We start from the raw sequence: 14,346 nt of genomic DNA, 5'->3' as shown, positions 1-14,346 counted from the left end.
CCCGGGGAACGCTGTCCGAGTGTCCTTTCTGCCCAGCTGCCAGGCCGCTTCCTCTCGACCTGCGGGCCCTCGAGAAAGCGGAGACCCCCCACCCGCCAACCCCGCAGCGGACTAGCCAAGCCTCTAGAGTCCCGCAGCCCCCTTGCCCTACAGAGGGCGGAGAAGAGACGGGGAGACCAACCCATTTCTGCAGGCCACCCGCTGCTCTCCAGCCTCCCTACCTCTGAAGCTGCGAGAACCCAGCCAGCCCTTGAGTGCCGCAGCCCACTTCCCCAGCTCACGACTCACCAATCGACAAACTGACCACCGGCACCAATACCGCTCCCTTTAGGGTTTCTGAGCCCCTATGTAAAATGGCGACAGGACCGGGGCGGGAACAGTAGCCAACCAATCACCCACCGCTTCTTGGAGCTTTTGTACCAATGAGTTCCAGGTTCCATGAGTGACAATAAGTCTGGCCAATGTAAAGGACAATAAGAGCCTGCGAGGAGGAGGCCCGCCCCTTGCGACCTAGGCGACGGCACGAAGCTCTGGAAATGCCGGTTTCATCTTCCAATGACAGCTCACTGCTTCTCGGCGAGGCACGCCCATGTGCTCCGCCCCAAGGCCGCGTGCGACCAATCAAAAAAGTAAGAATATTTCCGATTTGCTCCGCCAATCAGCTCGAAGAAATTCCACGGATTGAAATAACCCCGGGAGCATTCGGGCCAACTGGGTAGGGGCATGTGGGCGGGGCCACGCTCACAGAGATATTTAAGGAAATTTGCCGGGGTTGAGCTAAAAGTAGAAACTAGCTTAAGGCGGCCTCTGTGTGGGAAACGTCCAGTCATCCGCACCGAAATTAGGCATAAGGAAGATTTCCTGTTCAGTCTGAACCTTAACAGTCGCCTTGATTTTGAACAGATTTTCAACAGTTGGGGAAAACACTAGCCACCTGCACCTTCCTTCAGATGCACAGAACCAGTGTCCTCACTTCCTGAGAAATGCAGTCGATAACTCAGCCCCCAATGCCATTTTGTTTCACTAATACCCGTAAATAGTTGTACCTAACGGTACATAATCTGGAAAACTGACATCTACTGAACACATGAAATGTGTCAGGAAATATGTCAAGGAATTGGCATGTGTGACCAAAACGCCCCGGCGTTAGTTGGAGTCTACTATTATTCCTATTTTATAAAGGAGCTGGGCAGAGTTTTAAGCCTAAGTCTGTATAACAATCTTAATCTTTTTAACCTACTACTTGCCTGGTCACAAAGTATGTGCGTGCGTGCTAAGTTGGCTCTGTCGTGTCTGACTCTGCGACCCTTATGGACAGCCTGCTAGGCTCCTCTGTCCATGGAATTCACCAGGCAGAGATACTTGAGTGGGTTGCCATTTCCTCTTCCAGGGGATCTTCCCGACCCAGGGATCGAACCCACGTTTCTTATGTCTTTTGCACTGGCAGGTGGGTTCTTTGCCACTAGCGCCACCTCGGAAGCCCTAACGACTGTATGCTGTACTGTGCTGTGCTTACTTGTTCAGTTGGTCCTACCTCCTCTTTGGGACCCCGTGGACTGTACCTCACCAGGTTGCTCTGTTCATGGGGATTCTCCAGGCAAGAATACTGGAGTGGGTTGCCATGCCCTCCTCCAGGGCATCTTACCAACTCAGGGATCAAACCCAGGTTTCCCGCATTGCAGGCAGATACTTTACCAGCCTGAGCCACCAGGGAAGCCCAATGACTGTAAATATGAGTGTAAATACAAGTACTTCTGAGAGGTTGTTCTACATGATTTCTTTAAAATTATAATTTTTATGCTAACTATATAAAATTATAGCATTTTTTAAAAGCATAATGACAAAAAAAGTCACTTCTTACCAGAGAGAGACTGAAGAAAAAGAAGAGAAAAAAAAAAATCACTGATCATCCTATCAATGCAGAGGTAATCACTGTTACCATTTTGGTTTATTTCCTTCCATTCGCTTTTTACCATAAAATCTTTACATAGTAAAGATTATGAATATGTATAATTTTGTATTTTCTACTCAATATTTTAATTTGAGCATTTCCAGGTTGTTTATCATTTCTTTAACATACATTTTTGATAGCCGTGCCATATCCCATCTTATGGATATATCCTGATTTATTTAATCATTTTCACATAGTTAATGAAAAAATTAATCAGTCAACCTAAGAAAGGAATGAAATGTTTTATTTGAGTCAAACTGAGGTTAACCCAGGAACAGCCCCTAAGAAAACTCCAAGTACTGATCTGCCCATTAAAGGTCAAAGGACAGTTATATAAATTTTTGAGACAGAGGAAAATAAAGGTGAAGGTGGCTCAGTTGTGTCCGACTCTTTGTGACCCCATGGACTATACTGTTCATGGAATTCCCCAGGCCAGAATACTGGAGTGGGTTCAGTTCAATTCAGTTGCTCAGCCATGTCTGACTCTTTGCGACCCCATGAGTCACAGCACGCCAGGCCTCCCTGTCCATCACCAACTCCCAGAGTTTACCCAAACTCATGTCCTTCGAGTCGGTGATGCCATCCAGCCATCTCATCCTCTGTCATCCCCTTCTCCTCCTGCCCTCAATCCTTCCCAGCATCAGGGTCTTTTCAAATGAGTCAACTCTTTGCATGAGGTGGCCAAAGTATTGGAGTTTTGGCTTCAACATCAGTCCTTCCAATGAACACCCAGGACTGATCTCCTTTAGGATGGACTGGTTGGATCTCCTTGCAGTCCAAGAGACTCTCAAGAGTCTTCTCCAACACCACAGTTCAAAAGCATCAATTCTTTGGCGCTCAGCTTTCTTCACCGTCCAACTCTCACATCCATACATGACTACTGGAAAAACTATAGCCTTGACTAGGCGGACCCTTGTTGGCAAAGTAATGTCTCTTCTTTTAAATGTGCTATCTAGGTTGGTCATAACCTTCCTTCCAAGGAGTAAGCGTCTTTTAATTTCATGGCTGCAATCACCATCTGCAGTGATTTTGGAGCCCAAAAATATAAAGTCTGACACTGTTTCCATTGTTTCCCCATCTATTTCCCATGAAGTGATGGGACCAGATGCCATGATCTTAGTTTTCTGAATGTTGAGCTTTAAGCCAACTTTTTCACTCTCCTCTTTCACTTGCATCAAGAGGCTCTTTCGTTCCTCTTCACTTTCTGCCATAAGGGTGGTGTCATCTGCTTATCTGAGGTTATTGATATTTCTCCCGGCAATGTTGATTCCAGCTTGTGCTTCTTCCAGCCCAGCGTTTCTCATGGTGTACTCTGCATATAAGTTAAATAAGCAGGGTGACAATAGACAGCCTTGACGTACTCCTTTTCCTATTTGGAACCAGTCTGTTGTTCCATGTCCAGTTCTAACTGTTGCTTCCTGACCTGCATACTTGTTTCTCAAGAGACAGGTTAGGTGGTCTGGTATACCCATCTCTTTCAGAATTTTCCACAGTTTATTGTGATCCACACAGTCAAAGGCTTTGGCATAGTCAATAAAGCAGAGGTAGACATTTTTCTGGAACTCTCTTGCTTTTTCGATGATCCAGCAGATGTTGACAATTTGATCTCTGGTTCCTCTACCTTTTCTGAAACCAGCTTGAACATCTGGAAGTTCACAGTTCATGTATTTCTGAAGCCTGGCTTGGAGAATTTTGAGCATTATTTTGCTAGCGTGTGAGATGAGTGCAATTGTGCGGGAGTTTGAGCATTCTTTGGCATTGCCTTTCTTTGAGATTGGAATGAAAACTGACCTTTTCCAGTCCTGTGGCCACTGCTGAGTTTTCCAAATTTGCTGGCATATTGAGGGCAGCACTTTCACAGCATCATGTTTCAGGATTTGAAATAGCTCAACTGGAATTGCATCACCTCCACTAGCTTTGTTTGTAGTGATGCTTTCTAAGGCCCACTTGACTTCGCATTCCAGGATGTCTGGCTCTAGGTGAGGGATCACACCATCGTGATTATCTGGATCAGGAAGATCTTTTTTTGTACTGTTTTTCTGTGTATTCTTGGCACCTCTTCTTAATATCTTCTGCTTCTGTTAGGTCCATACCATTTCTGTCCTTTACTGAGAGCATCTTTGCCTTAAATGTTCCTTTTTTAAAGAAATTTAAAATTTGACAATTAGGAAGGAAGTATAATAGAAATCATGATTGCTGCTCAGGGAAATTTAACAAGCACAAACTGTGGCAACTCCATAAATTGCTTATGACAGTAATGGTTGAGTGGGGTTTTTTTCCTTAATAGAATACACTTCTCTCTTCAATGTTATTTGTACAGCATGGAAAAGTACAAAGTTCTCTTGGGAGAAGCAGAGGGATAATTTCACCCAGAGAAATATCTTATCTGGAGATAGCTCCCCACTCCACCCCCATTAGACTTTGAAATTGGTTAATATTGTTATTAGTATTAGTTACAGCACTCTTGGTAGTGGTAGTTAGTATCTGCCTTCTAACTGCTGGGTCAGGTGCTTGAATGTATTAGGTACTGCTGCTGCTGCTGCTGCTAAATCGCTTCAGTCGTGTCCGACTCTGTGCAACCCCATAGATGGCAGCCCACCAGGCTCCACCGTCCCTGGGATTCTCCAGGCAAGAATACTGGAGTGGGTTGCCATTTCCTTCTCCAGTGCATGAAGGGGAAAAGTGAAAGTGAAGTCACTCAGTCGTGTCCGACTCTTAGTGACCCCATGGACTGTAGCCTACCAGGCTCCTCCATCCATGGGATTTTCCAGGCAAGAGTACTGGAGTGGGGTGCCATTGCCTTCTCCGGTATTAGGTACTATGTGATAGTTATCTCGTTTAATTCTCAGCTGAAAAAATTTCAGTTTAGAGAGTTTAAAAGTAACACAGTATTCCTGGACCACCTTCACCAGTATCACTAAACTTATCCCTCTGTTCTGGTCATTATCCTGCTCAAGAGATGTTTTCTCCCTCCCTTGAAAAGCCCTGCTATACATATTCCTTACCCTGGAAACAAACCTCTCCAGAAACTCACCCTTAGGTGAAATCTTAAGACACACCTTCAGTTTTTCTCAGGAGCCCTCTGGAGAAAATACAGTCATCCCCAATGTAATCTGTGGGGTTTCCCCAGTGGCTCAGCGGTAAAGAACCCACCTGCAATACAGGAAACTTGGGTTCGATCCCTGGGTCAGGAAGATCCCTGCAGAAGGAAATGACAATCCACTCCAGTATTCTTGCCTAGAAAATCCCATAAACAGAGGAGCCTGGAGGGCTACAGTCTATGGGGTCACAAAAGAGTCAGACACGACTGAGAACTAAAAACAACAACAATATGGTTTGTGGGTCTTGGGTCTCTGGCGTCTTAAGGTTCTAGGCAACTCAGCTCCTCCCAAGAGACTGTAACTTCCTTTTCTTCAAGATGCATAAAAACTCATCAGACCCCAGTATCTGAATGATTCCTTTTCCAAGAGATGCAGGCACCTCTCTGGACCCGTGTTGTTATTATGCAGGGTTAGGCAGCCTGGCAAGTGCACTGGGGCTTGCACTGAAGGATGGTTGGTTTCCATAGCAACATTCATCCCTTTCCAAGGAGGATCCTATCATCTCTTCTGCCCACTCAGACTTTCCAGAATGAATTGATTTTTTGTGACTATAGGTGTTTGTCCTTGATCCTCCAAAGAGAAAAGACTTATTCATCAAAAAAAAAAAAAAAAAAACCCAGCAATAAAAAACACCTGACTGCAGTTAAAATGCTGCATTGCATCAGCCGGTCTTCCTTTCTCTGCAAACTCTGTATCCTTTCTCCATTTTGTTCTGTTCTCTAGCCTTATCCATCATTTTGAGAAATAGGTTTCTCTGACAGAAAACAAACAGATGGTGACTTCATCTTCCTAAAATTGGCTATGATAGGGCCATAATAGGAAGTTTTCAACAAGGATTCCTGAAAGCCTGGACTGAGGGCATGGGGGGCTGACCGATGGGCTATGATTGGAGGGGCAAGAATAAGGATCGCTATCCACATGAGGATGTCACAGTCTCTGAAATTTTGCCCTTAGAGATTTGTTTCTTTATTGATTTCCTGGCAATATTCTCTTAAATTGCATATAGTCCTGGAAAGGGGAATGTATTACGTTACTAATACTGAAAGAACTTGGGAAAGAAAGGAGGAGCTGTAGAGCGAAGGTTATCAAAGGTTTTATGAAGATCACCTTTGTCTGCTTCACAAGGATCTTTTTCTTGTGCAAGGGGGCAGTATAGGTCCTTCTTTCTGTCACACACACACACCCTGAAGATAGCTTCTGACAGTCACATTGCACAGCACTGTTCCCTGAAACACCTGCATACAGTCCTGTTGGAAGATCTCTGAAACCCACACCTTGATGTGACTAAAAACCCCCTTCTGTCCCCAGTACCATTTGTTTAGCCCCAGGATTTCAGATTAAAGTTAGTTTTCCCTTAACTAATGTGGAAATCAGCAAAACATCACATTGTTAAATAAACTGGATAACAGAGCATCAGTTCACTTTATGTAGCTCACTATTGTGCTCATTCCTCAAAACACAGAAAAAGTTTATTTCCCCCTAATTAAGTTGCTAGCATCACTGCTACAAACCAGAATGTCCGAAAGTTACTCAGTCCCATTCTAAGGAAGCAGTTATTAAGTGATGTTTAACCAGACATAATTTAAACATAGAATTATATCCATGGAGCTTTCCTGGTGGCTCAGTGGTAAAGAATCCACCTGCCAGTGCAGGAGACACAGGTTCAATTGCTGGTCCGGGAGGATCCCACATGCCATGGAGCAATGATGCCCGTGTGCTCTAGAGCTTGGGAACCTCAACTATTGAGCCCGAGTGCTGCAACTACTGAAGCCTGAGCGCCCTAGAGCCTGTGCTCTGCAACAAGAGAAGCCACCGAGAAGCCCTCACATCACAACTAGAGAGTAGCGCCCCATCTCCACAACTAGAGAAAAGCCCACGCAACAATGAAGACCCAGCATAGCGCCACCCCCCCAGCAAAAATCCAGAAAATTATATATATATTCATGGAGACTCCAAAACTTTGAATCAGGCCTCCACCTCTAAATGCTGGAAATGCTGGTTACCTATCAGGGAGCAACGGGTGATACCAAGTTTACAGTGTAAGAGTTTGGAATCACTTCCTCGTCACCAGCAGGAAACATGGTGTATTAGTCAGGCTTCTCCAGAGAAACATAACTAACAGGCTGTGCATATAGAAAGATTTATTTTAAGAAATTGACTCGTGATGCTGGAGGCTTGTTAAGTCCAAAAATCTGGAAAGCTGGAGATTCAGGAAAGAGCTGCCATTCAAGTCCAAAGGCATTCCATTGGAGAATTCTCTTTTTAAGTCGATATGAGCCTTTTCTTCTATCCAGGCTTTCAGTTGATTAGATGAGGTCCATCCACAGTATGGAGAGCTATCTTACTCAAAGTCCATTGATTTAAATGTAGATTTCATCACCAAATACCCTCATGGAAACATTTAGAATAACGTTTGACCAAGTATCTGGGCACCACAGCCCAGCCAAGTTAATATGTAAAATTAACCATCACAGTGGGTTGGAGAGTAGCTGATCAGCAAAAGCTGACCTTGGTCAAACCCTTACCTTTCTCCCCACTTACCTTACTGTTATGTATCTTGGGTATTGCTACCTCCACTTCAGCATGTCATCTTCTTTTCTCACCCTTCAGGTACCTGGTCCCCCTTTCCTCTCTGAGCCTATCCCTAGTCCCTTCTCCCACCTCCTCTCACCTGAAAAAGCCCCCTAGACCTTAGAAATTGACCTTAGTCATTTACATTGTAGGTTAAATTTAAATCATTGTAAGCTGTCATACCTAGTTTCTCATTGAAATGAAAGCATATTAAAAGAGTTTCAGGGATCAATGACAAGCTGAGGGGGATTTTGTTTTTTGTTTTTGAGGAAAGGAAAGACTGATTAAGTCACAGAAATCAAGACAAAGAGAGACAAAGAGATTTTACCAAGGACAGAAATCAGGTGGGATGTCACTGGTGGTCACATGATTAAGAATTTGCCTGCCAGAGCAGGGTACACATGTTCGATCCCTGGTCTGAGAAGATCCCACATGCCACGGAGCAATTACTGAAGCCCGAGCACCTAGAGCCCATTCTCCACAAGAGAAGCCGTCGCAATGAGAAGCCAGAGCACTGCAATGAAGAGTAGCCTCCACTTGGTACAACTAGAGAAAGCCTGCTCGCAGCAACAGACCCAGCACAGCCAAAAATAACAATAAATTAAAACATAAAATAAGAGACTGGTACTTTATTAAAAAAGAAAAAAGAAATCAGGTAAATTCCAGGGGTCTAGATAATCAAGCAGATGGCCTTTTCAGGACATCACCATCGGGGTAAATCAGCTCTTGCTTTTTTCTGTCTTTCTTCCTCAGGATGGTCAAGATTGTAGTTCCTTGGGAGAGAGAGCATCTGACTGACTGAGTCTGGGTTTTGTGATCCTTCCCAGGTCAGGGGAGTGCTGGGTACCTTGTCTGACAATGCTTTTGAGGCTACATGAACCCAGGTACCTGTGACCAGAAAAAAAGGGGCAGAAAAAAAGGGGAATGGATTTGGGGCAGCAAAAACGTGTGCTGCCTATCAACCCTGACTGCAAGGATTGCTCAGAAGGGGATGCAGAATCACCGACAGTCCCACTGTTTCTAGGACGACCTTGGAATATTAGAGCAAGGCACAGATGGGATGCACAGACATGTGACAACCTGGAGTGATATCTCTGAACCCTCACTTCCCTGCTGGAGGCTAAGCACCTCAAGGGCAGGAGCTCATGTCTGCCTGTTATTTCTTTGGTGGACCCTGCAGAGAGCTTTGCACATGAGTCCAGTGAATTGATACCATTTGTGAGAGGATACAAAGAACCCCCTATCATGGGTACATATGCTTGTAAGCTGACACAGAGGAACCTTTCCAAGCATCCAGCAAGACTATCTTTCCTAGATGAGAAACATTGCTCCTTGTCGGAGAGACTGAAGACATTTTCACTTGCAATCTAGCTTACCCAGCAAAACAAGACAACACAGCAGTGGCATATATAAATATAGCTGCTTATTCTCCGGCCTTGAAAATAACATCAGATCAGTGTACTGACAGCCAATGTCATCTTTTGGATCTGGTAATCATTTTGGCAAAATGTCTTTGATATATACATTCAAAGTATCAAAAAATGCAAAATAACCTGTTAAGCTCATTAAATTATACCTCTCACTTCCTAAATAAGGAACACGGGGCTCAGAGATGGGGAGAGAGTAGTAGAGCAAGGAAAAGGACGAGAATCTAAGACTTCTGACTCCCCAGTCTATTCTAACTATTTTTATAGTTTTTCCAAGTTAATAGATCAGAGTTCAACTAGTTCCCTGTGTTTCCTGATGAGCTCTCTGATCTGCCGATGATTAGTTAACATCTGATTTGTCCAGGAGCACAGTCTGGTTCTCAGGTGCAGTGTGAAAGTTTATGACACTCACCTGATTTTTTCCTTCTGCCCTCCCACCCCCTCAATCTTCAGGTCACTTATTGTTATTGGTTCTCCGTTTTAAGTCGCTAAAGCATGGCCAGCTCTTCTAATTCTTTCCTTTCCTCAAGTTGGAAAAAACTATTTCTTCTAATTAACTATGAAGGGAGGTAGCAGGGCAGAGTGGTCTAATTAACTGTGAAAAAGCTAAGACATCATTTCTTATTGTCTTGCGTAAATATAAAGAGAAATATAAGATAGTGGAGACAATAAAAGCGTCAGAGACCCTATTTGGGAGAACCTCTCTTCTTACAGAGCACTGTTATTATTACCTATTCAGAGGAAATGTTGTGGTAGACAGAAGACGTTCAAGGTGAAAAAAAAAAAAAGACCGCATTTAAGGCACAATTCATTCAAATTCCATATATATACTGTCTAAAATGAACACCGGTAAATGACAAAAGGTTGTTGAGATAAACTTACCTTTATACACAAACATACTTAATAATAAAATTATATAAAGACATAGAAACAATCACAATTAACTTATACATTTGAATGAAATCTTAAATCTGAGCTTTCCAGGCAAAACAAACTAAACGTAAACACAAAGGTTGATCATTTCCAGGTGCTAGGAAACAAGTCCGCCTACAACGAAAAGCCTGAATTCACAGAGAACTTGAACTCAGAACCCGCTACACATCACTGATCTTCCCAGGGGGAAGGCCAGTACCTGCGCTGGGGGCTCTTCTGTACATTTTCACCCAAGTGGGTCTGGAAGCATAAAGTTAAAAGGCCATTAAAGGGCAGAGATAAGCAGGAGCTCAATGGTTAAAAGTATCAAAATCCTTGCTACATAGTCTAGGACAAACAGCCAGCTTGATGAGATTCGCAAAAGGAGCCCTGCATAAAGTCACCAGCAGACACGTGCTAGATGGACAGTCACTGTCCATACCCACCGCCCCCGGCAGCTCGAGTTCAAAATGGCGCCCCGCCCGCCCCTGACAGCCGCCGTATCCGCGCGCGTCCGACGGAGCGGGGGCGGCGGCGCCGGGGACGCGGCCGGGCGCGCGCGCGGCGTCAAAGCGGCAGCGCGCCTGCGCGAGGGCGGGCAGCGGGCGCGCGCGGCGGGGGCGGGTTCTGCCTAGAGCCGAGCTGCAGCGGCGGAGCCGGACGTGTCCGTGAAGATGGCGGGCCGGGTGAGTGCCCGCCCCGGAGCGGCGGCTCGAGGCGGGGGTGCCAGGCTCGCGGGGAACGGGAGGTCCAGACGGCCTCAGGGGAGGGGAGTGAGTCTGAGCAAATGGGGTGTTGGAGGGGGCGGCAGGCCAGAGAAGGTGGGAAGTGGGGAGTGGTGGCAGGGGATTAGCTCTCCTCAGAAACTCCTTCCCCCTTAGGAAGCGCGAGGGGAGGAGACCCCCTCGCAACCCAGGTCTCCTGGGTCTCCTTTAATTCTCCCATTCCATCCCTTGGGGCTTGTCCCCCTAGCTTCTCAGGGTAGCCGCAGGCTCGTGGCCGTCCCAGCCCGGGTCGGAGGGCTCGAGGGGTTTCTCCGCACCCTCTTACGAGGAGGGCTTGTTAGGTGCCTTCTCTGGAACAACTGCGGGGCATCTGTCCGCTCCATTGGGTCAAGGGCTGTGACAGGGACCATTAGGAACCCTATTTCTGGTTGTTCACAATCAGAGGTTTCGGGAAAGGAGGAGGGGGGTGCAAATGACTTTGGGTGTTAACCCTCGGCCATCAGGGGGACTTGTCACTGCCGGCTCAGGCAGAAATGCCTTGAGTTTGGAGTGGGGATGGATTTGAGGTGTCGCGTTTTGCTTTTATGAATGATAGTCGTTTTGAATGCAGCAGGGTATGTTGTAGTTTCAGGGTTTTAAATTTTACTTCCCGCTTTAGCCTCTGAGATCGAGGTGTAGTATGGGTTTGGCCAGGGGAGATAGGACTGGTTCTGTGGTGTAGTGCGGTGTGCGTTGAGCAAAAACCTCTCTGAGGGATGGATCCTGCCTAGAGATTACTGGTCATAAACCTGGGGACGTTAACTGCGTCATTAGGGATAAGGATGTGCTTGACTGATTTATTTCTACTGGAATGTTTGAATAAGTTTGCATAGATTATGCATACATGCAAATAGACTTCCTGAACACAGTTGTAAGTCAGGAGATTCTAGAGTGAGAAGAGACCTTAAAGGTCATTTAACTAGGCCTCTTTCTCTTTTCCCCACAGCCTTATCTTTTATCTGCAGCCACTTCTTCCACAACAACTCCCTCCACCTGTGCTTCAGAGTCTGTCTCTCCCCATCTTCTAAGGAACCCCATTCCTGTGTATTCACCTGCTCCCTTTTAACAACGAACTCAGGCTTTTTCCATCTTGAAACAAACCCCCCCTCCACCCCTACAGCTGTCACCTTTTCTCTGCCCACTTTACAGCCAGGAATCTTGATAAGAATTGTCTCATGTATTCCTCTCCCATTTGCCTTCCTCCCACTCATTCCTCAACCCACTGCAGTCTGATTTCTGGTCCCATCATCCCAGTGAAACATGCCTCTAAACTTAATTGATGTTTTTCATTCCTTGTCTCGCTGGATGTCTCAACAGCGTTTGACATCGTTGACCTTTGCTTCCTTCATGGAAAGCGCTCTTCCCTCGGCTTCAGCCTCCCTCCAGTTTTTAGTCAGACCACTCTTCTGCAGACTCACCCTCCTCTACTCTGTTATTCAATGCAGATGTTCCTCCGGGCTGTCTCCTCGCTCTGTGCTTTCTCCCCAGGGAATCTCTTCTAAGCCCAGTGTCAACTACTGTCTATATGCCAACGATACTCAGTATTTTACTCCCAGTCCAGACCTGTTCTTTAAATTCCAGATCAATATGCCAAACTATTTAAAACCAAGACACCTCACACTCCTCTTGTTCAAATAAACCCATGGTCTTATCCCACCTAATCTTTTTACAGTTTCCTATACCAGTGAATGGCATCACAATCCATCCACCTCTATAGGTTAGAAGCCTAGCGGATGGGGAGTGGGTCATTCGTTATATTTCTCCCTCACCAAATCCTCTGTCCCCAGGTAAAATTCATCACTGAGTTCTGTCCCTGCCCCCCCCCCCCAAAAAAAGGGAATTAATTATTAGAGCCAAAGAATCTGGCTTAGGCATTGCTGCTTTAAACCGTATCCAAACACCCATTGGACTAGTTACATGGGTTCTGTCATTTTGACGTCCTAAAAATCTCTCCAACCTATCCGTTCACCTCTTTACATCTTCATTTCCACCTGCTTTTCCCAAACCACTATCATTTCTGGCCTGGACTACTGCAGGAAGCTCCCAAGCTCCCATTCACCACATTGATTATTCTCTCCCATGCACATTGCTGCTTAATCTCCCCCTTAGTAGCATCTCATTACTTTTGGTAGAAGACCAAATCCTTAACTGGGCCTTTAAGGCTCTTTGTGGTTCTGCTCCTGCATCTCTGCTCACCGCCTTACTCTCTATGCTTGGGTTATATAAGCCTTTCCTATCCTTGAACCTCTTATCACAAGGACTTGGCGTGTGCTGTTTCCTTTCTTTATGATGTTCTGCTCCCAACCGTTTACCTCCTACTCACGGATCACTCAGCTGCTCAAGGGAGGCCTGTTCTGATCCCACACCAAGTCAGATCCTGTGTTAATATGCTCTTCTCTCTCTTTTTAAACTTTTTATTTTATATTGGAGTATAGCCTATTAACAGTGTTGTGATAGTTTCAGGTGGACAGCAAAGGGACTCAGCCATACATATATACATGTATCCATTCTTCCCCAAACTCCACTCTCCATATGCTCTTGAAGACCTGTATTCCTTTCCTTAGAGATTTATTTGTCATTTAAATTTTTTAGCATGATTATTTGCCTCCACTACTAGATTTTACTCTCCACGAAAGCAGAGACTGTATTAGTTTTGTATTTACTGTCATCATCAGTGCTTTGTACCTGCCTGGGACAAAGCTGCTCGATACATTTTTGTTGGAAATGAATCTAATCTCTGTCTTAATACTTTAGTGATAGAGGGTGCTCCGCCATAAATCTAGCCCATTTTAGTGTCATATTAGAAAAGTCTTTTTTGTATGGGGTTCCATGTAATTTTTATACATATTATTTCTGCTGTTTGAAACTGTAGAACTAAACAATTCCTTTTTCATGTGATAGCTCTCTCGCTGTTTGAAAACAGGTTACATATTCCCTCAGATTTTTCTCTTTTACAAGTTAAACATCCCCAATTTCTCAAATATCCTATATTCCAAATCCTTCATCATTTAGGTGACTTTCCTTTGGAAATGTTCTGTTTTGTCAGTGCTTCTTCTATTGTTAAAATGTGCTCAAGAATCTAACACAGTGATCAGTGAAGAATCTCCTTGAACTATTATTCTCTGATGCTGGACAATACAATTACTGATACAGGCTAAAATTGTATTTGCTTTTTTCTGCAGTAAATCACACTCTTGGCCCGTACTGAGTGCTCAGTGCTCAGTCGTGTCTGACTCTTTGTAACTCTATGGACTGTAACCCACCAGGCTCATCTGTCCGTGGAATTTTTCAGGCAAGAATACTGGAGTGGATTGCCATTTCCTCCTCCAGGGGATCTTCCCTACGTAGGAATTGAACCCGCGTCTCCTGCATTGGCAGGCGGATTCTTTATCATTGAGCCACCTGGGAAGCCTGGCGCATACTGAGCTTACAATCAGTTATAGCTCCAGTGTTCTTTTAAAATCAGCACCCCACCCCCCACCCCCTTGCCACCATACCCCTACATTCTAGGTATTGTGCAGTTGTTTTATTGAACCTAAGTGTGAGACCTTACATTTATCCCCTTTACAGTTCACTTTTTTGGGGGCCATTTCTGCTACCTGTTGAAGGTTTCTTTGATG

At 45.1% G+C, this 14,346-nt stretch overlaps 2 protein-coding genes across 7 annotated transcripts in view; one reads left to right on the top strand and one right to left on the bottom strand.

The window, feature by feature from the left end:
• LOC145541076 (ADP-ribosylation factor 2) overlaps positions 1-10,540 on the bottom strand; it is a 29,348-nt gene extending 18,808 nt beyond the window's left edge. For 2 of the 5 annotated variants that reach the window (XM_081576439.1, XM_081576444.1), the window contains exon 1: positions 222-355. The gene's annotated coding sequence lies outside the window, so the exon portion shown is untranslated. Of the gene's footprint in view, positions 1-221; positions 356-10,182 lie in introns of those variants that run through there. The other 3 variants (XM_081576438.1, XM_081576443.1, XM_081576442.1) reach the window with 2 other exon arrangements.
• A 55-nt stretch (positions 10,541-10,595) lies between these two features.
• Positions 10,596-14,346, top strand: part of NSF (N-ethylmaleimide sensitive factor, vesicle fusing ATPase) — a 149,272-nt gene continuing 145,521 nt past the window's right edge. For both annotated transcript variants that reach the window (XM_081576437.1, XM_081576435.1), the window contains exon 1: positions 10,596-10,648. In XM_081576437.1, the coding sequence (XP_081432563.1) occupies positions 10,637-10,648 (12 nt within the window). In that variant the 5' untranslated portion in view covers positions 10,596-10,636. The remainder of the gene's footprint in view (positions 10,649-14,346) is intronic.

The sequence above is a fragment of the Giraffa tippelskirchi genome, chromosome 3, assembly GCF_054371585.1.
Source record: "Giraffa tippelskirchi isolate mGirTip1 chromosome 3, T2T-mGirTip1v1.2.pri, whole genome shotgun sequence".
NCBI lineage: Eukaryota > Metazoa > Chordata > Mammalia > Artiodactyla > Giraffidae > Giraffa > Giraffa tippelskirchi.
This window is presented reverse-complemented; position numbering and strand designations above follow the sequence as displayed.